This window comes from Rhinopithecus bieti, unplaced genomic scaffold, assembly GCF_001698545.2.
Source record: "Rhinopithecus bieti isolate Rb0 unplaced genomic scaffold, ASM169854v2 scaffold_3734, whole genome shotgun sequence".
In the NCBI taxonomy this organism is placed as follows: Eukaryota; Metazoa; Chordata; class Mammalia; order Primates; family Cercopithecidae; genus Rhinopithecus; species Rhinopithecus bieti.
This window is the reverse complement of record NW_016804423.1, coordinates 3,809,605-3,832,530: the sequence shown is the minus strand read 5'-3', so window position 1 is coordinate 3,832,530 and position 22,926 is coordinate 3,809,605. Positions and strand designations below refer to the sequence as shown.

Genomic DNA, 22,926 nt, shown 5'->3' with positions numbered 1-22,926 from the left:
GCTCATTAGTGACCTGTCGATTTTTTTTTATGTGATTGTTTAAAGTGTTCAGTGCCCACACAAAATAATGTAAACTGTGTGTCTGAACACTTATCTTGTTACAGACAAAGGAATCTGAAATAGTCTTTGTTTTCTGTGCAGCTCAAAGCTTGGATTCTGCCGTGCCACTCATGAATGGCGACACAGAAGACGATCCTGACAAAATGCACGTTGATAGGGAGTTTGCTGTTGTAACAGGTGGGAGTGGACAGTTTCCTGTTAGCTGCAACAACAATCCAATGATCGAAGACACCAAACAGCAGGAGAGTGGTTCTGTTGGACCAAAAGAAATAGAAATATATACTGTGTCAGCAATGCAGACCCCCTGTCGTTGCAAGAATCAGTATGCATATTATTTCTAACATGAGTTTTTCTCAGATGTTTTGCACTTTGTTGTCCAGTGTCTTTTTAAAAATGTTATACTATAATTTGCATATCTTGGGCAAGTTTGTAGATACAAGGATAAGTGTTTTGGGTATATTCTATGAACGTGAAAAATGTAAGTGCAATCTTTCTATTCTGATTTGAAGCTGTTGCTTAATGTGCCTTGCTTATTTTTAATGAGGTTTGCATTTTTAATTTTCTGACATATGGCCTTTGGGTGAATATACCGAACATGCTACGGTTAATATTTTCAAACCAATATACCGCAAAGAGGACGACTAGCAGTAAACACTGAGAACTAGTCAATGTGGTTCTGACTCCACCCGGTCACTCCAGCATGGAATCTTTTACCCAGGACTTGGTTGCTTTGGTTTCTGTGGTCTTCATTCTGAGTCTGTTAAAATGGTAAACACTGTGTTTCACAACACACATTTTATACATTAATGTTTTTAGCATATTAAAACCGTATGCCTATTTCCAATTTTTAAAAGGCAGAAGCAGCTCAGTTCTTATAGCATTTAGAATATCTAAAATGATTTGTCCATTTAGCTATTGCTTTTTTTTCTGCTGCTCTTTTATTCAGGTGACTACAAAAACATTTTTAGCCATTCTCTTAACATGTTAATATATTTAGATTTTTTTTTAGTTTATTATGTCTTTATGCAAAATTCATAACTGGGGATGAAAAAAAAGAGTATGTATTTTTTCCCCAAACCCACATGAAAAAATCATTTCTGTTCACTAAAGTTAAAAGAAAATGTGTTCATTTTTCTGGAAGCTACAGAATTGCTGGGGTCACCTTTTTCCCAGTAGAGAAATTCAGATCACTTAGTATATTTAAAATAATAGGTTTTCTGTAGTCAGGGACTATTTGACCTTAGGTAAAGATCCATAACAAAACTCAGATCCTGCGTTTGTTAAAAATGACCTTGCTGCCTGCTTTTGAATAGGCAGAAGTGGCCACCCTTTATTTGTCAGACATTAGTTCTTTGTTAAACTATATCCAAGCTGGAACGTACTTTTGAAAAACCCAGCCCATCCCGTTTACCAGATGCCAAGTACATACACCCCGTGTTTCCCGTCATTTCATTTATGACACTCTGACTGAATAAACAATGTGTTAAATCAGTAGAGATTACTCGAGGTTTTCCTGGTGGGACATGGCACTCCGTGTCCACTAGAAGCTTGAGGGAGCTGCCTCCATAGTCCTTTGAGAATCAGACCAAAGGCTGCTCTCCTTTAAACACTTGAGGAAGTTCAAATTTTTGTTTGGTCAAAATTATTTCCAAAGAATTCTACATTTTTGAACAACTATGTACAGCTATCTTTGCATTTTAAATGCCCCTAGTTTGAGACTCAGGGGAGGGTCAAGTGTCCCCACCCCTGGAAAGGACTCGGATAGGAGGGTGCTTGCTTCTATATCCCGATCTTCTCTATGGGGTTGGCTGGAAGGGAAGTAGGATCTTGTCTGAAACCTCATCCCCAGCATTGTGTTTGGATGTTCGTGGGATCCGGGGGCTGGCCAGGCAGACAGTGAGAAGGGAAGTGCGGGTCTTGGCCGGCAGCTGGGAGCAGAGGAAGGGAGAGCGTTGGAGGTTGTGATGTGTGAGCTGCCCGCTGTTTTATGCTCAGTTTTATTAGATTCTCTGTAACAACATGAGCTTACCAACCAGCCTTGATTTGGAGATGAAATAATAGAACAGATTTACTTTAACTGGGCACTGAAGTAAAATTCTACTTACTCTATTCTCTTAGTAAAAACTATACATACAATAAACAACTGTCAGGGTTGCCATCATATTTGAGTTTTGTCACCTAGGAAAACATTGTTTATACTTTGTTTTTGAAAAAAATCATATGAATTTCCCCTGGAAATAACTTGTTTTATTTCTGTTTTTATTTTCTATTTAGTCCTTGAAACACATGTTTTCTAGTCTAGGATTTTAGCCAAATAGAAAAGCTATCACTTAATTTGGGGGAAAAAAAATCTATTGTCCTATGAAGAATTTGTAGCAATTACTAAACTATGTTGCTTAAATATCCAAACACTGGACAATTAATGGAATATTTAGATAATGTTTCCATTCACTGAACAAGCCGTGATCCTTTATTGGCAGGAAGACTTGCAGGACGTATCAGAAAGCTCTGTCAGAGGTATGCAGGTGGTGAGATGGAGGGGAGGCCCTCCATGGGAAGAGTTGCGCAGTGTGTGACGTGTTAGGGTAATCGGATGTATTTAAGCTGCGTCCTTATTCTAAAAGTTATTAGAACTGAGCTCTTCTAGATTTAATATCATGCTTTGCTTTGGTAGTAAAGAACATTGAGATAAAATCTAGTATTACCAAGTTAGAGATAATTTTAGATCATCCCTTATACTGTTATGTGAATTGTTGTGAACATGAATATCACTGATTCTCAAGTTCCACTATACAGAAGAATGACTTGTCATTGCCTGTCCTGGTGTGCCCAGATGTTCCGTGATGGACTTTTTATCCCATAAGACATCTCCCTCTTGATAGATGTCTGTATATGCAGATTGAACTATCAACATTTTTTCCAGCAAAGGTGGTTTTTGAAAGTAACCTAATGAAACCTTGGCTGCCATGGTCATTTTAATTGCTGGACTGAGAAGAAGCGACTCCATGTTGTGCTGTTGGCCCAGGCCTGCAAGCATAGGACTGTTGGTTGTTACAGTTCCTTGCTGTGGTCACCGGTTTCTCTGTATTCTGCCAGTGCTCTCATGTGGCGTTTGGCAGAAGTACTACGTAGATTTCTGTGCAACTGGAAAAATAAAAACTTAGTGGTTCCTTTTCATAGCCCTGATTAGAGGCTCGGGGGAGAGTCAACAGTCCCTACCTGATTTATGAGATTTTTTAAAAACCTCATGTGATGCTGTCATACATAGTTCAAAGAATTTCCTTAATTCACTTTATTTATCTTTTTTTCCATTTTCGCTTGAGAACTAGAGAAGTTTGTGTTCTATTGGAACCCTCTGTAGAACACTTGACACTCAGTTCTGATGGGCCTTTCCAGGGGCGATTTTTAAACCACTCTCGAAAGTAGTCTTAAAATGAGAGCACTTTATTGATGGCTTTTCGGGGCTGTGTTGGTGTTTTTCATGCAGTGTGTTTGTCAGCTTACATTTTTCAGTTGAGCTACCTGATGCTACTGACATGCATGTGATTTTCCTATCTTACCAGGCAAATACTGTTAACGTTTTAATACCAAGTCTACTTACGCACATTCATTTTACTTTGAAAAAAGAACTGGTTTAAAAGGGGAAAAAAACCCAAAAACTAAAATTCTTTAAAATTGTAATGGCAATGAAGCATTTTATAGTTTCTCCTCTCTCTGGTTCTGAATTTTGGTGACAGGTGTATTTCTTAATGCAGATATGAAAAACAGTAGCTCCGTATCGAATACATTGACAAATGGATGTGTCATCAATGGACATTTGGACTTCCCCTCCACGACCCCGCTCAGTGGGATGGAAAGCAGGAATGGCCAATGCTTGACAGGATCTAACGGAATTAGCAGTGGATTAGCCCCAGGACAGCCGTTTCCGAGTAGCCAGGGTTCTCTCTGCATTAGTGGGACTGAGGAGCCAGAGAAGACCCTGAGAGCTAACCCTGAGTTGTGTGGTTCTCTGCACCTGAACGGGAGTCCAAGTAGCTGTGTAGCCAGTAGGCCTTCCTGGGTGGAAGACATTGGGGATAACCTGTACTACGGACACTACCACGGCTTTGGGGACACTGCTGAAAGCATCCCAGAACTGAACAGTGTGCTTGAGCATTCCAAGTCCGTGAAGGTGCAGGAGCGGTACGACAGTGCCATGCTGGGCACCATGCACCTGCACCACGGCTCCTAGAGACCCTGGCCAGCCTCTTGGAAATGCAGGAGTCCTTCCTGGTAGCCAGCTCAGAATACCAATGTAGCAGCAATTTGAATGAATGTCACAACTTCTATTTTTTTTATACTTTAACTTTCTGAAAAAGTAAACTTCGACAAGTTCCCAGCGACTGCTTGTTTGTGCATGAGTAGGGCTTACTAAGTGCATAGATGTTTCTACAGTGAGGTGTCCTTTTTATAAGATGTACTTTTGGAGTTTTCTGATGCCAGTCTCAACAATGTCTTTTAATACTGTCACCAGATATTGCTGTTTTCCTTTTGTTAAAAGATTATATGATCAAGATAAATTGTGGCGGTAAATGAGGTGCCTGGTAATTTATCTCTTTGCACATGGGCATCATTTTAAAAAGCTTGCTTCCACTGTTTTCTGTAGAATTTGACAGAATACAACTATTTCCCTATGCAAGGTACAGCCTTACAAAGATTTCTGCAGTGATTTGTGTGAAGAAGAGAACGTTTGTCTTTTTCAATGAAGCTTTGCAGATCACCATGTGGTTGAAGGTTTTAGTTGTAGACAGTGGTCCCTCCTTGGTGGAGATCACTGCCTTGGGCTTCATGGACAGCAGACCCAGCCTGGGGCTGCGTTCTGATTTACTGTTTTTAATTCCACATTTCCTACTTAGTCTCTGGAAATTTTACCACACGTAACAGATTCCTTTATATGTAGTGGAAGTTACTATTTGTAGGAACTGTCAGGTCAAAATATTTAACTGACTTTTGACATGTATTTTTTTTTTCCTTGTTTTTGTTTTTTGGGGTTTTCTGCTTTAAGATATATACCACTATGTATACCCAGTTAACTGAGAGAATTTTGACTCTCTTAATAAAACTGCATTAAGTTTTTGATTTTGTAGAAATTAGCTTTTGTCTAGGCAACTAGTGGTTATACTGTGCAAATATTGTAATGAATTTTACTTTTTTGATTTTGTAATAAAAATTGGTGCAGATAGAGAATATGTCAAATGAACAAACCAGTGTTCTAAGAGTGTTACTAACATTTTGTTTTGAAACTGTCCTTCACAAATTGAATAAAAAACTCTCACACTCAGTTTGTCCCTGGCGTTTCTCTCTGGGCTTGGGGGCCAGCAGGGTGTGAATATCTGTGGAAGGAATGGGAAGGAAGGAGAAGTTGACTGTTGTTTCAGTTTGCTTATAAGATTTTACTTGACTCTTCGGACACTCTTCATAGGGTGTTTTTTCCCGTTTTTGAGTTTCTACTCTAGTTTTATGGGCCCTGTTGGTACTGAGCCTCTGTGGAGGAAGGATGAATTGCATGTCAGTTCAGCATCGTGCCTGGGTGTTTATTTTCGTAAAAGACAGCAACCATAATGTTCTAAACTTCTTTGGTTTTAGCAAATGTTCATTAATGTAAGCCTTTTAGGAATATGAATTACAGTTATAGCACCAAAATAGCCATTCTGGCATGCCTACATATGTTATTTAAAACATTCAATACGTCACGCATATTCTTGTAAAAACTTAATAGACCACAATGAGAGAGCATTACGCTTTGGAAGTTTTGCAAAAATTACAGTGAGAACAGGAAGACAATGCATGGTGCTGTCCAGGCCACCGCCCCCCCATCCTATGGCAGATACTAGTAACCAAGCTTAGAACTAAGATTTGGCCTCAGACTGATCCAAGAAGCCACCCAAACTACTGAGTTTTTAAGAGAGATGAAACTTGATGCCACCCCATTTGGACTGTTTTCTAAGGTATTCCAGATATTACCTATAGTGAGTTAATTTGCTGAAAAACGTTAAGTGAATCTCTGAAAACACACTAAACATACTTTTGATGAGTCTTGAATTTTTGGACAGAATATAACTGCTTAGGAACAAAAATATTGCATAGAACCTAGAGTAGGGCAACATCCACACTTGAGTGGATGACTGAAGTAGTTTGTCATATTCTAGTTTAGAGTCATTTACACGAGTCTGTTCAGTTCTTATTTAGCGATACATAAGGGAATTGTGATGATGGAATCAATACTATGCCTGGAATTTGCTTCAAAATATAAAAATATGAGTGGAGTCCATGCTCCCTGGTGAGTGGAGACAAGGATCAAACACAATTGGTGCGAGCTGATGTTAAAGCTGGGTAGTGGGTATGTAAAGGGGCATTAGTCTGTCTACTTTGTATTTATTTGAGACAAGTGTTTTTGGGGTTTTTTTTAGGACTTGAAAGAAAAATGCTGTATTAAAAAATATGGTTGTCATTTTAACATTGAGAATAAGCTTAGGTTTTTCTGTGTCCGCCAGAATTGACATTTATACTGAAAGAATAGCTCCCTGACTCTTAGCCTTTTTGGCCTGAAGATACTTTCCCATGCACGCATTCGTTTGTACTAGTAGAAACAATTGGAAAATGAAATAAAACCCATTTACAGTGACACCCGAACCATAGCATACCTAGGAAAATATCTTAAGATGTTCAAGACCTCTACACTGAAAACGATAAAACATGACTCGGAGATAGAATACCTAAATACATTTTTGGTTGAAGTATGTGGAGAAAATCCGGCCTTACACAGGTCATTGAAAAGAGGGATATTTGAATTGTCTTTGCAGTTAATTGTGAGTGCTTGACGCCCAAACTCTGTAGTGGTCGTGGGGCAGGAGAATAGGAAGTTAGGGTAACCAAGGGCTAAGGCATAAGCAAAAGAACAGCAGGTACAGCCAGTTCTAGGCAAGAAGAGGCAGCACTCAGGCCACAGTCTGCTACCTATGATAACAAGACAGTCTCTGCCCCAGCCTCTGATTGGTTGCAGGCCAATCTTTCATAGGGTGCAGCCAATTGGAAGCCTCTAAAGGGCACGTAGGGGTGTTACCAAATTCTTTTAGCTTAGTGAAACCCCTAAAGGGGGGACTCTTGAGCCTGCCTCAAGTTGGCTCCCATTCTGTGGAGTGTACTTTTGCTACAATAAAGCTGCGCTTTTTTTTTTGCTTCTTTCATTGTTCCCTTCTTTTATTGCTTTGTATATTTATTCAACTGCACCAGGAACTTGGACAACTCGCAGTCAAGACCTTCCATCCAGTAACAGTAGTTTCTTAAAGGCCAGTTGCAATGCTGAATCAGGACCCGCATGAGTGAGCTGCTTGTATTAGGTTACAGTCGAGTCCATCCATCTTTCACTTAGAAAGGACCTTTAACCCATATGCATAATTTTGTAACTTTATGCATTATTTACTTGGGAAAGATCTTTTAACTGAGTTCTGCAAGTCTTTCAAGTGTTGAAACTGTCATTAATATTAAAACATTGATCACCGGCCAGGCGCAGTGGCTCACACCTGTAATCCCAGCACTTTGGGAGGCTGAGGCGGGCGGATCATGAGGTCAGGAGATAGAGACCATCCTGGCTAACAAAGTGAAACCCCATTTCTACTAAAAATAAAAAAAATAGCTGGGTGTGGTGGCACGCACCTGTAATCCCAGCTACTTGGGAGGCTGAGGCAGGAGAATCACTTGAACCCGGGAGGCAGAAGTTGCAGTAAGCCGAGATCACGCCACTGCACTCCAAACTGGGTGACAAAGCAAGACTCCATCTGTAAAAATAAATAAAACATTGATCACCAATAATCTCACGGAAGTCAAAAGTTGGAAATTGTCAAGCACATGGTACTGGATATAAGTTTTACAACACTCTGATTGATGCTGAAAAACTCAAATTTTATCACTGGACACAAATACTGTCAGTTTTCTTTGAAGTAGAAGGTTCACTGGGTTTTTTGTTTTTGTTTTTAAGTGGAGACAGGGTCTCACTCTGTCGCACAAGCTGGAGTGCAGTGATGCGATTTTGGCTCCTTGCAGCCTTGACCTCCTGGGCTCAAGGGATCCTCCTGACTCAGCCTTGAAGGTAGCTGGGACTACAGTCGTGCACCACCATGCCCAGCTAATTTTTTTTGACATGGGGTCTCACTATTTTACCCAAGCTGTCTCAAACTCCTGACCTCAAGCAATCCTCCCACCTTGGCCTCCTAAAGTGCAAGGATTACAGGCTTGAGCCACTGCATTATAACCTGGTTATTTTTTTAAAAAATCACATAGCTTGTCAATCATTATTTCAAATGAAAATGACGTTTCTGAAAAAGCGACTGGATACATTTATCGCACAATCAGCCACAGATGTGCTTTTTCCTGGAGATAACAGTACACAACAAATCCTTTACGCACACTTTCTTTACATCACACAGAATGCGTGCTGTCAAAATTTACTCATTTTTACTGCATTGAGGGCATTCTTAAGTGAAATTGACTTTTTTCTTTTTTTGACTGCACAGCAGTGAAGAATCTAAAGGTGATCAGGTCGGGGCCGTTTTTGCTAAGGTGCTAGTAGCTTTACCCACAGTTTCTTTTGAACCCTCAGTGCAGATGTCAACACTGAAAAAGGCAAGTCACATCTTGGTAATGAGACCGTTTTGATCTTGGGGACCCCCTGAAATGGGGTCCTGGGGACCCTGAGGTTCTGCAGGCCACAGTGAGAGAAGTGCTGGCATGTTTCGAATGATGAGATCTAAGTAACTAGTGATAAATAACTGGAAAATGTAGACTGGGTATTCATTGAATTACCCTTTTTGACTTTTCCATAGGTTGGGTTTTTGGAGTTTTATTAAGGACGAGAAAACGGTAGAATAATTTCGAGACAGAACGTGGGAAACATTAAAGAGTTTCCCGGAAAAGGCGAGTCAAGAAACAGGCAGCGGGTGGAAGGGGAGGAGCCATCGGGAGGGCGGGAACGGGGGGGAGAGGCGCAGGTGCCGGTGGAGGGGGCTGAGCCCGGCGGTTCCAGCGCAGCTCTGCTTGGGGAACCGCAGCCGGGGTTGGGGCGAATGGGGGGTCCCTGGGCAGTGGGAGGGTAGTGGAGGCTGCGGCAGGGCAGGGCTGGAGCTGGGAGCTGGAGGTAGACGCCACCCTAAGAGTCTGCACTGAGCAACGTGAACAGTGACCCCGGACACAGCTGCAGCCAGGGAGACCCTGAGTGTGCGAGTGTGTGATGATGCGTATCAGTGTGTGCAAATGCATGAGTGAGCGAGCATGTGTGTCCGTGTATGAGAGTGTGCAAATGTGTTCAAGGAATGTGGGGGTTTGTGAGTGTGTCAGTGTGGGAATGTGGGGGGAATGTGGAGGGAAGTGTGTCGTTGGGAATGTGAGTGTGCAAATATGTGTATGGGAATGTGAAGGGAAGTGTGTGTTGTGAGTGGGAACCTGGTGTGTGTGAATGTTTATATGTGAATGTACGTGATGTGTGTGGATGTGTATGTGTGTGCACGTGTGAATGTTGATTTGTGTGACGTGTGCACAGATGTGTATAAATGTGTGATGCATGTGGATGTGTGTAAATGTGTGTGGCTGCTGTGCATGTGTGAATGCTGTGTGTGACGTTTATGAATGCGTGTGTGCAGGTGTGAATGTTTTATATGTGTGGCTGATGTGCATGAGTGGTTGTAGTGTGAGACTTGTGTTATATGTGTGCACGTGTGAACATGTGTGTGAGTTGTGCATGTGTGGATGTCTGTGAATGTTGCATATGGGTGTTGTGTCGAGGTGTGGGCATGTGTGTGAATGTGACTTGTGTATCTGTGGATGTGTGTGAATGTATGTGAGACTTGTACATGTGTGGATGAATGTGNGAATGTTGATTTGTGTGACGTGTGCACAGATGTGTATAAATGTGTGATGCATGTGGATGTGTGTAAATGTGTGTGGCTGCTGTGCATGTGTGAATGCTGTGTGTGACGTTTATGAATGCGTGTGTGCAGGTGTGAATGTTTTATATGTGTGGCTGATGTGCATGAGTGGTTGTAGTGTGAGACTTGTGTTATATGTGTGCACGTGTGAACATGTGTGTGAGTTGTGCATGTGTGGATGTCTGTGAATGTTGCATATGGGTGTTGTGTCGAGGTGTGGGCATGTGTGTGAATGTGACTTGTGTATCTGTGGATGTGTGTGAATGTATGTGAGACTTGTACATGTGTGGATGAATGTGTGTGCATGTGTGAATGTTATGTGTGTGACTTGGTGTGAATGTATGCATGTGTGTGAATGTTGTGTGTGTGATGTGCAGATCTGGAGAATGGATGGAAGAGCAGGCGCTTGGGGACGGGGGAGGATCAGAGGCTATGGGGAAAGGCGGAGGGAGAGGCCATGGGAGAGGGGAGGGGCGGAGAGGCCATCGGGGAGGGGAGGCCGGGGTGGGGGGCACCTGCACACCATGAAGAGGCCCCTGAGGGCAGCTCGGCCTCCTGTTGGGGAGCAGGAGGGAAGGGCCAGGGTCGGCTCTGGCGTGAAGGCCCAGGCAGTGCAGAATCGTGGAGCTCAGGGGCCCTGCTGGGGTCCGCTCAGGAGCTTAGGGGCCTTAGAGAGGTCTCAGGAGATGGGCAGGGGAGATGGGGCCGGACAGGGGCCATGCGGACAGAATGGGTTTGGAATCGGAGTCTGCCGGGCAGGAGTCGCTGGGAAGGTGGGCATCTCAAGCCCTGGAGAAGCTTCCACTGCACGGAAAGAGGAGAGGACTGCAGCTCCTGGGTGTCTGGGGCAGGACTTGGATAGGGTCACATTTTTCTCTGTCGGGAATAGCACGTGCGAGGCGTGCGCTCGGGCTTTGAAAGTTGCAGGGTGGGGAAGGGAGGCCGGTGAAGCTCTGAAACCATCCCTGAGGGACTCTGAGTGACCACTTTGTGGTCAATCCACAGGGAGAGCTGAGGACGAGGCGGAGGCCCCACAGGTGAGGGCCAGGTGAAAAACTGCTGCTGCGTGGGCAAGCCTCGTGGGCAGGCAGGCAGGGAAGGAGTGGGCAGAGGGAGGGGCGCCATGGGTCCCCCAGTTCTCTGGGCATTCACCAGGAAAACTGGCAGGGCTAAGCCAGGGAAGCTGAACTAGAAGTTTCTAACCTGTACAAGCAGAGCCACACAGGTCAAGAGGACTCTGGGAGGTCCCAGGGTTCCGGGAAGTGCAGGCTTGGGAAAGGGGTCTCCACCTGGAGTTCAGGCCTCATCCCAGTAACGGTCACAGCCCCCAGATGACCAAGTGCCCCAGTACCTGGGCAGGCAGATCCACAGTGCAGCAAAGAGGGATGTGCCTCTTGGGCAAGGTCTGGCAGAGGCTGGGGGGTGGGTACCCGCCCAGTACCTGTGCTGAAAGGTCACCTCGAAGGGGTCCCCAGGCCATGGCCAGGGCTGCAGAGTCCCCAAGGTTAGAGCTGGTCAGTGCAGCACTGGGCATCCCCCTCAAAACACAGCACTGACAGCAGCAGCAGAGCGTTGAGCTTTGAGGCAGGACATCCCACCTGGGGGGAGGAGCCCCTTCCTCGGGCTCACCTTCTCATGAGATCGCAGTGCAGTGTTAGCCAGGGCTGCAGTCTCATCTGAAAGCTCCCCTGGAGCCTCTGCATCCAAGCTCATGCCCATGGCTGGTGACTGGACCCAGTTCCCCCCCGGGTCGCTGAACTGAGGGCCTGAGTTCTTTGATGGTTGTTGGCCTAAGGCCACCCCAGCTCCGTGCAAGGGAGGGCAGGGCCCTCTCCACCAGGCTTCCTGAACAGTGCTCACCCACGGCAGGCAGAGGCAGGAGGGCTGGGGAAGGGTAGAGGACACGTCGGGTGTTTCATTTTATTGCCTTTTTTGTTTTTAAACAGGAAGATCTGAAGCCAGCTACATTCAGCAAGTTTTCTTAAGAACAAAATAAGAAAGATAAACTAGAACAGTCCTGCTTGGCTTATCTTGGCCTCACCTTAACCCTCCCTTCCCTGCCATCTTTCTATGGCTCCCCTCTGCCAGGTGCCCCCTGAACTTTAAGATTCTAGGACAGTTTGAGACAACTCCAATTTTTCTGTTTTCCTATTTATGAAGGCCACTGTGCTCTTACCAGGGAATTTAATTACAAGGTTTTTAGAAACAAAAATTGCAACTCAGATGCATCAGTGAATCAGTCCTATTCCCTGTATGCTAAAGGATGTCTTTTCATTACCATCATCTGCTGTAGGGCTTTTCTGACAGTTCATATCATTCAAGATAATTGAAGCCAACTTTGCAAGCAAAACGACAGGAACCACTACATGGAACGGCACATTAAGTCTCTGATTCCTAACAATGGCACTATTTCCTTAGTGGTTTTAAAATTCTCTCGGCTGGGCGTAGTAGCTCACGCCTGTAATCCCAGCATTTTGGGAGGCTGGGGTGGGCAGATTGTTTGAGCTCAGGGGTTCAAGACCAGCCTGGGCAATAACGTGAGACCTTGTCTCTACAAAAAATACAAAAATTAGCTGGGCTTGGTGGCGTATGCCTGTAGTCCCAGCTACTTGGGAGACTGAGGTGTGTCAATTGAGAAAAATGACAAGACAAGTCTCAATCATTTTAGGAGGTTTGTTTGCCAAAGTTGAGGATGAACACCCAGGAGACAGTCTGTACCTTTCTCCGAAGATGATTTTGAGGGCTCCAAATTTAAAGGGGAAAGGGTGGGATAATGACAAGTACACAATTTTCACGTAAGAGGCGGGTAGAGAAAAATAGTCATGCCTTTGGCTCATTGAATCTGCATTATTTTTACACAAGATGACATAGACAAATGGGGCAGGGGAACAATCAGGTATGCATTTGTGTCTGTCGGGCAGGGGTTGACTGCACCTGTAAAGATGAGCTGTGAATTTGCATTGCCATCGTGAAATCTTAACAGAAACACCGAGTAAAGATCTCAGAGCTCACTAGGAATTTCCTCGTGGGTAAAATATAGGGGAGGTATGTAGCTTTTCATCTTGCAGCATCTTATTTAGGGACCAAAAGGGGAGGCAGGTTTGCACGACCCAGTTCCCAACTTGACTTTTCCCTTTGGCTTGAGTTTGGAGGCCCGGGATTTATTTTCCCTTCACAGGTGGGAGGACGGTGCAAGCCTGGGAGGCAGGGTGGCAGGGAGCCGAGATCGTGCCGCTGCACTCCAGCCTGGGTGACAGAGTCAGATCCTGTCTCAAACAAAACAAAACAAAACTCTCTCTGGAAGAGGGAGGGACTGTGAAAGCAGCCAGGGAAACAGGCAGCTTTCATTACCAGCAGCGTGGGATCCTCACCCAAGGCCGGGAAAACACAGGAGTGAAATGACAGCTCTAGAAGTACACTCCACAGGCTGCACAAAAAGAACAAAAACAGTGCTATACACACCAGTAAGGAACGGCTTTGGCATGCTCCACCTTCTGTGGGCAGCCTGGGGATGAGGTCATTTTCCAAAACAGGGAGCTGGTCAGCATTTTCCATGCCCAGGGCAAGTTCCCCTTGATGGACAGCGCCTAATGACCAGCGCTGAGTCAGTCTAGGAGCAGAAAGACTGGAAACCCTGGAGCAGGAGCCACGTCAGTGTGACTCACTCAAGCAATGGCAAGTTCTCACAGCAACAACATGAAACACCCAACAGGGTGATGACTATGGGAGGAAAACTGAGCGGAACCTGGACAGTGCGTGCACTGCACACCCTCCTGGTTAACAGCCCCACGCCCCGAGAGCTGTTCTTTACATGAATTTCTTCTGTTAAAGCAGCTCGTGTGGCTTCTGCACCCTGGTGGAACCAACACATATGCCTGTCACAGAGGTGAGGAGTGGGTGCTCACCAGCATTTGCTGCTGACCTTCTGGAAACATGGTGTCCCTTAGAGCCTTCAGCCTGCCAGGACAGAGCCACCCCCTGGTCGTTCTGTTGGAATTTCGGCGTTCCTGTCTTTTAGGTGACATCTGCCAAGCTCAATTTGTGTGAGGAAACCCATTCTGTCGTGTCTGCTTGGGCCCAGGGCGGCTGCTGTGCACGAACCAGCTTTTGTGGCCCACGGAGCGATGACTCAGTCTGGAGCTCGGCTACTCTCCGGCCCGGGGTGCTGGCATTTCCCTGGGGCCCAGTGCCTCTATTTTCCCCATGAGGCCTCAGCCAAGAGGAGGTTCTAGAAGAAAGAAAACACTGGTGCGGAGAGAGAAGGGCTGGCCAAGAGGCACCACGCCATCAGTGCTGATGGGGAGAGGGGGCTCCAGCCCGGCACTGCTGTCTTTACGAGGCATGCTTCCTTTTTATTCAGAGGAAGAGAAGCAGAGGAACGCGTCATGGAGATGGACCAAGTGGAAGGAGCCAGGGATGGCGACAAGCAGAAGGAAGTGTGTTTTGTCCCCATCCAGGGAAGCTTCTGTTTCATGAGACTTACTTGCACACGTCTGGTGGCCACCCTGGACGTTCATGGACTTTTGTTTTCACTCAGATTTCATGGTTCAAGTGACACAAAGCATAAGGACGTCACTGGGCGAGAGGGCCAGGTCACCCCACCACAGAGGGGCACGCCCCAGCTGTGCACCGCGGGAGTAGGCTTGTTCAGTCTTCAAACACAGGGACAGGATATGCCCATCTCATGTAAGACGTGAATAATAATAGAAATTTCTGTTACAGGAGAACTCTGCATTATCCTCACCATTTTCCTGTAAGCGTAAAACTTTTAAAAAATTTTTGTGAGCACACTAATTCCTCACTTAAGGTCGTCATTAGGTTCTTGGAAACGGCAACTTTCAACAAAAGGACAGACAGCAGGCACTCAAATAACATTCTTTACTTCAACATCATTTCATCCTAAGGAGAAAAAATGGATTTTGTTACGTGTCCTTTCATTGAAGGCTGCACTTTCCAAGAACCTACTGACGACATCAAGTAAGGACCTATTGCACCTTACAAGTTGCTGGCATTTGCAGAGTGCGCCCTAGATGGTCATGGAATTGACCTAAGGTGGAGGAGAGCAGGTGTGCGGCTCCGTCCTGGCTGTGTGGCTCCGTCCTGTGGACTGATGTGGGTGGACAGTCAAGAATGCTTTCAGGAGAATGTGGGTGGCCTGCCAATGGGACCTATTCCAGAGGTCTGAGAAGAAACTGTCATTTAACCTAGAATCCTACTAGGAATCAAACTAGCTTTGACATGAAAAGGAAAAAGATTGAGGACTCTGAACAGGTAGAGACTCAGAACAATTCTTACCCACTCATCGTTTAGGAAAGAATCTTACAGCACACGCTTCACCAGGGTCACCAACTGTCCCAATTTGCTTGGGACTGAGGGTTTGTTTGTTTGTTTGTTTTGAGACAGAGCCTCTTTCTCTGTTACGCAAGCTGGACTGCAATGGTGCGATTTTGGCTCACTACAACCTCCACCTTCCGGGTTCAAGTGATTCTCCTGTCTCAGCCTCCCTGAGTAGCAGGGATTACAGGCACCCACCACCATGCTGGCTAATTTTTCAATATTTAGTAGAGATGGGGTTTCACCATGTTGGCCAGGCTGGTCTTGAACTCCTGACCTCAGATGATCCACCTGCCTCAGCCTCCCAAAGTGCTGTGATTACAGGCATGAACCACCATGCCCAGCCTACTGAGGGGGTTGTATGGACATGGGACTTTTAATGCTAACACCAGCATAGTCTCTGTCAGACTGAGATGATGGTCACTCTTTAGCCAAACGCTGCCCCCACTGTCCCCCAACATCTATAACGGCAACAGTTTGAGTAAAGACACAAGTGCCACTTGCGGTCCAAATACTTGAGTGTGTTAACGGTGCGTTGAGTGCGCACAGTGGTACCCAGAATCTCCAACTAGCTCCTCGTGAGCTGGGTGGGGCATGCAGGGAAGGAGGCAGAGCTTCCCGCCTGTCTGGGGAGGCTGTGGGCTCCACCTCTGCAGACTTTGGTAGGAAACCAATGTTCCCACAGTTGTAGTAATGCATTTGTAGTTTAGGGTTTCTTTGGAACTCAGCTGTCTCTGTAGAAAAGGGTGGCCTGTCACCCGGTACCAGGTGAGGGGAGTGTGGTGGTGACAGCACCTGGTGGTGGCCGAGAGGAGGCATGGAGGAGAGTCAGGGTACCCTCATGGAGTGAGTGCAGAAGACAGAACCACAGAGGCAGTCATAATGACATTACTTTATTCGGCCCCGCACCTCTGCCACACCCCACCAGGCACCTCCAGTCCTCCCAGCCTGTGGCTTCCAGAGCTCCAGGAACTCGGGAGAGACAAAGACACTGGGATCTTCTGCCATGGAAGCAGAGAGGAGCACTGGGGAAACACAAGGGTACTCGCTGCCATAAGTGCCTCCTGGAAGAGCAAAACCCAATGCCATAACTGCCTCCCTCCAGCAGCACCAGCACGAGTGAGCCAGATCCCCACCTTTGATTATCAAGGCTGAGAGGTAGTATCTGAGGTCGACAGATCAAGAACTAGAGATAAAAGCAAACCACACTGGTGGTAAAGAGGGGGAATGACCGTAAGATGCCTCTGAAAAGTGGGACTGTGGGGAACTTCCTCTTGGTTTCTGGTTGCACGTCTGAATTTGTTGAAAACTGAACATATTAAGATGCGAGCTTAGGAGTTGGCAGCCTGCAGCATGGGGAGGTGTGGGAAGTGGACAGTCTCAGGCCAGGTTGGGCTGGAAAGTGGTGCCACCTCGAGAACAGTAGGTTAACATCTACCCCCAGTGACGACATTCAAACTTTCACCCAGCATCCACTTCCAGGGGAGATTTTCACAGAAATATTCACGAGTGCACACAAAATATACAAAGGATGATGAGGGTTGAACATTGTTATGAAAAACATGGGAAGCAACTTAAATGCCATCCGTGGGAAACGGTCTAGTGGTGGAACTGTGGGGCTGTGGGATACTGTGGGTGGGTGAGAAATGGACAGGCATCTCCAAGCATCAGCGGGATAAGACGGCTCTATCTGTGTTTTCAAAGGAGAAAAAGAACAAGCCCCAAGCTGTTCATTTACACAGGGACATGAGTGCATCTATCTGTAATGTGTCTGTCACCCCACACCAGGAGGGTTTAACTCTGCATGGGGAGAGGGTGAAGAAGGGTTTTCGCCTGGTGCTAGACTGCCTGGGTTCAAGTCCTGCTCCTACTTAGTGCTGTGCATTTGGGCAAAATACCTAAACCTCTCTGTGCCTTCATTTCCACCTCTCTGAGGCAGGGTCTGTGACAATGCCCACTCCTCATTCATAAGATGGTGGTGAGGATTAAATAAGCTGATGCCCTCACAAGGTGTTTGTCCACCAGTGATATGGTTTGGCTGTGTCCCCACCCAAATCTCATCTTGATTTGTAATCCTCATAATCCCCACGTGTCCAGGGAGGGACCCCGTGGGAGGTGATTGGATCATGGAGGTGGTTCCCCCATGCTGTCCTCATGATACTGAGTTCTCATGAGATCCGATGATTTTTATAAGGCAGCTTCCCCTGCTCTTGCACATTCTCTCTTGCCTGCTGCTATGTAAGATGTGCCTTTTCCCTTTCCACCATGATTGTAAGTTTCCTGAGGCCTCCCCAGTCATACAGAACTGTGAATCAATTACATCTCTTTCCTTTACAAATTGGTCTGTCTTATAGCAGTGTGAGAATGAACTAATACAGTAAATTGGTACTGCAGAGAGTAGAGTACCGCTATAAAGATACCCGAAATGTGGAAGCAACTTTGGAACTGGATAATAGACAAAGACTGGAACAATTTGGAGGGCTCAGGAAAAAGAAAAGAAAATGTGGGGAAGTTTGGAACATCCTAGAGACTTGTTGAATGGTTTTGACCAAAATGCTGATAGTGATGTGGACGATGAAGTCCAGGCTGCGGTGGTCTCAGATGGAGATGAGGAACTTCTTGGGAACAGGAGTAAAGTTCTCTCTTGCTATGCTTTAGCAGAGACTGGTGGCATTTTGCCCCTGCCTTAAGATCTGTGGAACTTTGAATGTGAGAGAGATGACCTGAAATTGGAACATATGTTTACAAAGAAGCAGAGCATTAACGTTTGGAAAATTTGCAGCCTGACAATATGATAGAAAAGAAAAACCCATTTTCTGGGGAGAAATCCAAGCTGGCTGCAGATATTTGCAAAAGTAATGAGGAGCCAAGTGTTAATCACCAAACAATGGGGAAAATGTCTCCAGGGTATGTCAGAGGACTTTGCAGCAGCCCCTCTTATCACAGGAATGGAGGCCTAGGAAGGAAAAGTGGTTTCGTGGGCCGAATCTAGGGCCCCACTGCTCTGTGCAGCCTCTGGACTTGACACCTTCCTGTCCCAGCTGCTGCCACTCCAACTCCAGTAGTGGCTAAAAGGGGTCACATACAGCTCAAGCTGTTTCTTCAGCAGGTGCAAGCCCCAAGCCTGCACAGAATTCAAGAATTGAGGTTTGGGAACCTCTGCCTAGATTTCAGAAGAAGTATGGAAACAGCTGGATGTCTAGGCAAAAATTTGCTGTAGGGGTGGAACCTTCATGGAGAACCTGTTAGGGCAGTGAGGAAGGGAAATGTGGGGCTGGAGCCCCCATAGCAGAGTACCCACTGGGTCACTGCCTAGTGGAGCTGTAAGAAGAGGGCCACTATCCTCCAGACCCCAGAATGGTATACCCACTGACAGCCTGCACTGTGGCCTGGAAAAGCTGCACACACTCAACGCCAGTCCATGAAAGCAGCCAAGAGGGGGGCTGTACCTTACAAAGCCACAGAAGCAGAGCTGCCCAAGACCATGGGAACCCACCTTTTTCATAAGTGTGACCTGAATGTGAGACATGGAGTCAAAGGAGATCATTTTGGAGCTTTAAGATTTAATGATTGCCTCACTGGATTTTGGACTTACAAGGGGCCGGTAGCCCCTTTGTTTTGGCCACTTTCTCCCATTTGAAATGGAATAATTTACCCAATGCCTGTACCCCCATTGTATCTTGGAAGTAACTAACTTGGTCTTGATTTTACAGGCTCATAGGTGGAAGGGACTTGCCGTGTCTCAGATGAGAATTTGGACTTGGACTTTCGAGTTAAGACTTTGGAGGACGGTTGGAAGGGCATTATTGTGTTTTGAAATGTGAAGACATGAGATTGGGGAGGGGCCATGGGCAGAATGATAATGGTTTGGCTGTTTTTTCACCGAAATCTCATATTGAATTATAATCCCCATAATCCCCACATGTCAAGGGAGGGACCTGGTGGGAGGCGATTGGATCATGGGGGTGGTTCCCCCATATTGTTCTCATAGTAATGAGTTCTCACAAGATCTGATGGTTTTATAAGGCATTTTTCCCTGCTCTTTTTTGCTCTCTCTCGCCTGACGCCCTGTAAGACATGCCTCTTTCCCTTCTGCCATAATTGTAAGTTCCTTGAGGCCTCCCCAGCCATGTGGAATCATGAGTCAATTAAACCTTTTAATTACCCCGTCTCAGGTAGTATCTTTATAGCAGTGTGAGAGCAGACTAATACAATCAGCTTCTATGTTATTGGCAGTTTTACCATGAGCATGGATTCCTGTATTCCTTCTGAAATTTTCTTTAAAAGTGTCAGCTTATATAGAAAGTATATTTGACACTCACAATCCTTCCCAGCCATAAAAGACAGTGGGGTGTGAGTGTGTGGGGTGGGAGGCAGCAGTGGCAGCCCAGTGACAACAGCAGTGTATGCCGGGAACAGCTCAGCAGCAGGGCAGGTCAGGCCTGACCCAGTTAACTCAACACAGGCTCCCTACACCGACTGATTTGGTTTGCAAATAAATATTATTTGTTTCTGTTTTAACGTGTAAATAGAGCACCTGAATTTCCCAGTAATGTAACTCTGAAAATGCTAAATTTCTACCTGACTTTATGCCTGGGAGAAACAGTCTGGGAGCTGAGGACCACTCACCCCACAGGGGTTGCAGCAGAAGGAAGGGCAGGCACAGACATCATAGGCCCCCACTGAACAAGGGGGCTCTGGCCACAGCACTGCCCGGTGTCAAAAGCAGGAGAGAGGTTCTGACAAGCATTGCCCACAGCGTTATTTGATCCCAATGCTTTCTATCAAAGATGAACTGAAAAATATTCATTCTGTCAAAAGTATTTTATCTTCCTATCATTATACGGAGTACTCCACATTAAACAAAAAAGCCAGGTATGTGATACCGCCACTGCTATGGCCACTTGGAGAGGAGATGCTGCCCACCAGGCCTGCGTGTGAAGGGTGGACTCAGGTCACAGCAGGAAATGGGAGCGGGCCTGCGGGGTTAGACTGGATCTGCAGGCATGGGCATGAGCTCAGGGTTCCCAATACATAAAAATAGGCCCAATAATGAATGTAAATGTGCAGACACAAACATTCACACACACGATGGGGCACACGCACATGTGCCTTCCAGAACATTCCTTCCGGAGGCACAGACCTTGACCCTGACTCAGAGCAAACACCAGAGAAACTCAAGTTGCGACCTTGACCCAGGAACTGGGAGCCTGTGCCAGGGTTGTAAAGGTTAAAAGCGCCTGGGGAGTGTCCCAGCAGCAGGAGACCGAAGAGACCTAACCATTGGTGCTCCCGGCCTTCTGAACCAGGTTCGTTCTTTCATTTTTATTTTTATTAACTTTTATTTTAGGTTCAGGGGTACATGTGCAGGTTTGTTATCTAGGTAAACTCATGTCACAGAGGTTTGTTGTACATATTATTTCATCACCCAGGTATTCAGCGCAGTACCCAATAGTTCTCTTTTCTGCTTCTCTCCTTCCCCCCACCCTCCTCCCTCAACTAGACCTCAGTGCCTGTTCTTCCCTTCGTTGTGTTCATGAGTTCTCATCATTTAGCGCCCACTTATAAGTGAGAATATGCGGTATTTGGTTTTCTGTTCCTGCCTTCGTTTCCCAAGGATAACGGCCTCCAGCTCCATCCATGTTCCCACAAAAGACATGATCTCGTTCTTTTTTATGGCTGCAATAATGTCCTTTACAGTGAACCAGATTCTTCACTGCAGGGGTTATCTAATATCAACCCCATTCAATGAGTAAAATCTTTGGGAGGATCCACTATCGTTAATTTTGTTCTCAGTATAATTTGTGCTATTGGTTTCTTGTTCATGTGTAAAATTGGAAAAAATATTCTTCAATCCAATCATGATCGGTGCCAAGCTATGATTGCTATGGTTCATTTAAATCAGAGAAAAGGGGAGATGTAGGGAGACCCCTGAAACTATTGCTACAGAATAAAAGATGAAATGCTGATTATTGTAAATACAAAATTGCATGCAGGATTGTGTAAAACAATGCCAGGTTGGCTGCCAGAATGAGCTAACAGCGCGAGATGTGCTTCCCCTGCAGAGAGCCTGTGAATGGACGTGCAGTCAGGGGAGGTTTCACATCACCAAGATTCCTATCCCNAGATTCTTCACTGCAGGGGTTATCTAATATCAACCCCATTCAATGAGTAAAATCTTTGGGAGGATCCACTATCGTTAATTTTGTTCTCAGTATAATTTGTGCTATTGGTTTCTTGTTCATGTGTAAAATTGGAAAAAATATTCTTCAATCCAATCATGATCGGTGCCAAGCTATGATTGCTATGGTTCATTTAAATCAGAGAAAAGGGGGAGATGTAGGGAGACCCCCTGAAACTATTGCTACAGAATAAAAGATGAAATGCTGATTATTGTAAATACAAAATTGCATGCAGGATTGTGTAAAAACAATGCCAGGTTGGCTGCCAGAATGAGCTAACAGCGCGAGATGTGCTTCCCCCTGCAGAGAGCCTGTGAATGGACGTGCAGTCAGGGGAGGTTTCACATCACCAAGATTCCTATCCCAGAAAAGCAGATGTTCATAGCTCTGGGAATGGAATGCGACCCTTGTGGAGAGCCTATAAACAGACGCATTGGTGGGTGACTGTCCATATAGATAAGATAGGGCTATAAACGCCCTCATCTTGCCATGGCTCTTCTAGGCCTCTTTAGGGTTAAGGCATACTCCCTTCTGAGAATTTCTGGTCTAATCGGTTGTCCAGCTTCACCTCCTGTTTCTATGGATTGTTTGTAACCAGCTTTTGCTGCAACTGTTACTGCTGATTAATATCTTGCTAATCATAGGTTATGGAAAGACTGTATTTCTGTTTTAAGGCTCTGTTAGAAATTACTGATGCACACGCTATACTGTAAATTCTTATCTCTGTATATTTTACTTCTGCATACAGATGTTATGTTAAAGAATTACTTCATCCCCATCTGACCATCTCACCTCATAATCAAAGGACCCTGAATCCCTCACTAACCTACCCCCACCCTCACCAAACTTAATAATAAATGCTAGTATATCCAGTGCATTGGTGGCATTGTGGGACCAGAGGGCGGTGACCCCCCTGGGCCCAGCTTTCACCATCTTGTATGTGTCTATTATTTCTCGACTTGTCAATCCACCTGGGAACAAAGAAAGAGCCCCGTTGCACTGCGGGATGCTGGCCAGATCCCACAATAGAGGACATTATTATGACACCTGGAGACACGTGAGTAAAGCCTGAGGGCGGGTGGGGTGGTGGTCAGCACAGCTGTCATGCATGGTGGCTGGGGGTGACCATGGAGGAGTGTGTCCTTGTTTCTCAGAATCACACCCCAAAGTTTTGGGGCATGATAGGGCAGGAACTTCAGATTGTTTGGAAAAGAAAAATGTGTAAAGCCAGATCAAAATGGATAAACCAGAAGCTGACAAATGAAAAGGGGAAATTTATATATAGTGTTATCAGAAATCAGTAGAGAATGGATTAAATATCATGACTTAGCATTGGGGGAAATAAGTTTTAAATCACTACCTCACACCATGCTCCAAGGTATATTCCACAT

At 45.6% G+C, this 22,926-nt stretch overlaps 2 protein-coding genes across 4 annotated transcripts in view; both read left to right on the top strand.

Moving 5' to 3' along the window:
* Nucleotides 1-5,380, top strand: part of ANKRD10 (ankyrin repeat domain 10) — a 36,136-nt gene extending 30,756 nt beyond the window's left edge. The window contains exons 6-7 of one of the 3 annotated variants that reach the window (XR_001884682.1): nt 142-237; nt 3,816-4,098. Coding sequence is in view for 2 of the 3 variants with exons in the window: in XM_017868226.1 (XP_017723715.1) it covers nt 142-237; nt 3,816-4,291 (572 nt within the window). In the remaining variant the exon portion in view is untranslated. Of the gene's footprint in view, nt 1-141; nt 383-3,815 lie in introns of all 3 variants that reach the window. The other 2 variants (XM_017868226.1, XM_017868227.1) reach the window with 2 other exon arrangements.
* Nucleotides 5,381-13,661: 8,281 nt separating this feature from the next.
* Nucleotides 13,662-14,737, top strand: LOC108527038 (putative uncharacterized protein encoded by LINC00346). The gene is given in 2 exon segments (XM_017868182.1): nt 13,662-14,247; nt 14,250-14,737. Coding segments are annotated over 2 exon segments (492 nt in total). The 5' UTR covers nt 13,662-14,222; the 3' UTR covers nt 14,717-14,737.
* The last annotated feature ends 8,189 nt before the right edge of the window (nt 14,738-22,926 follow it).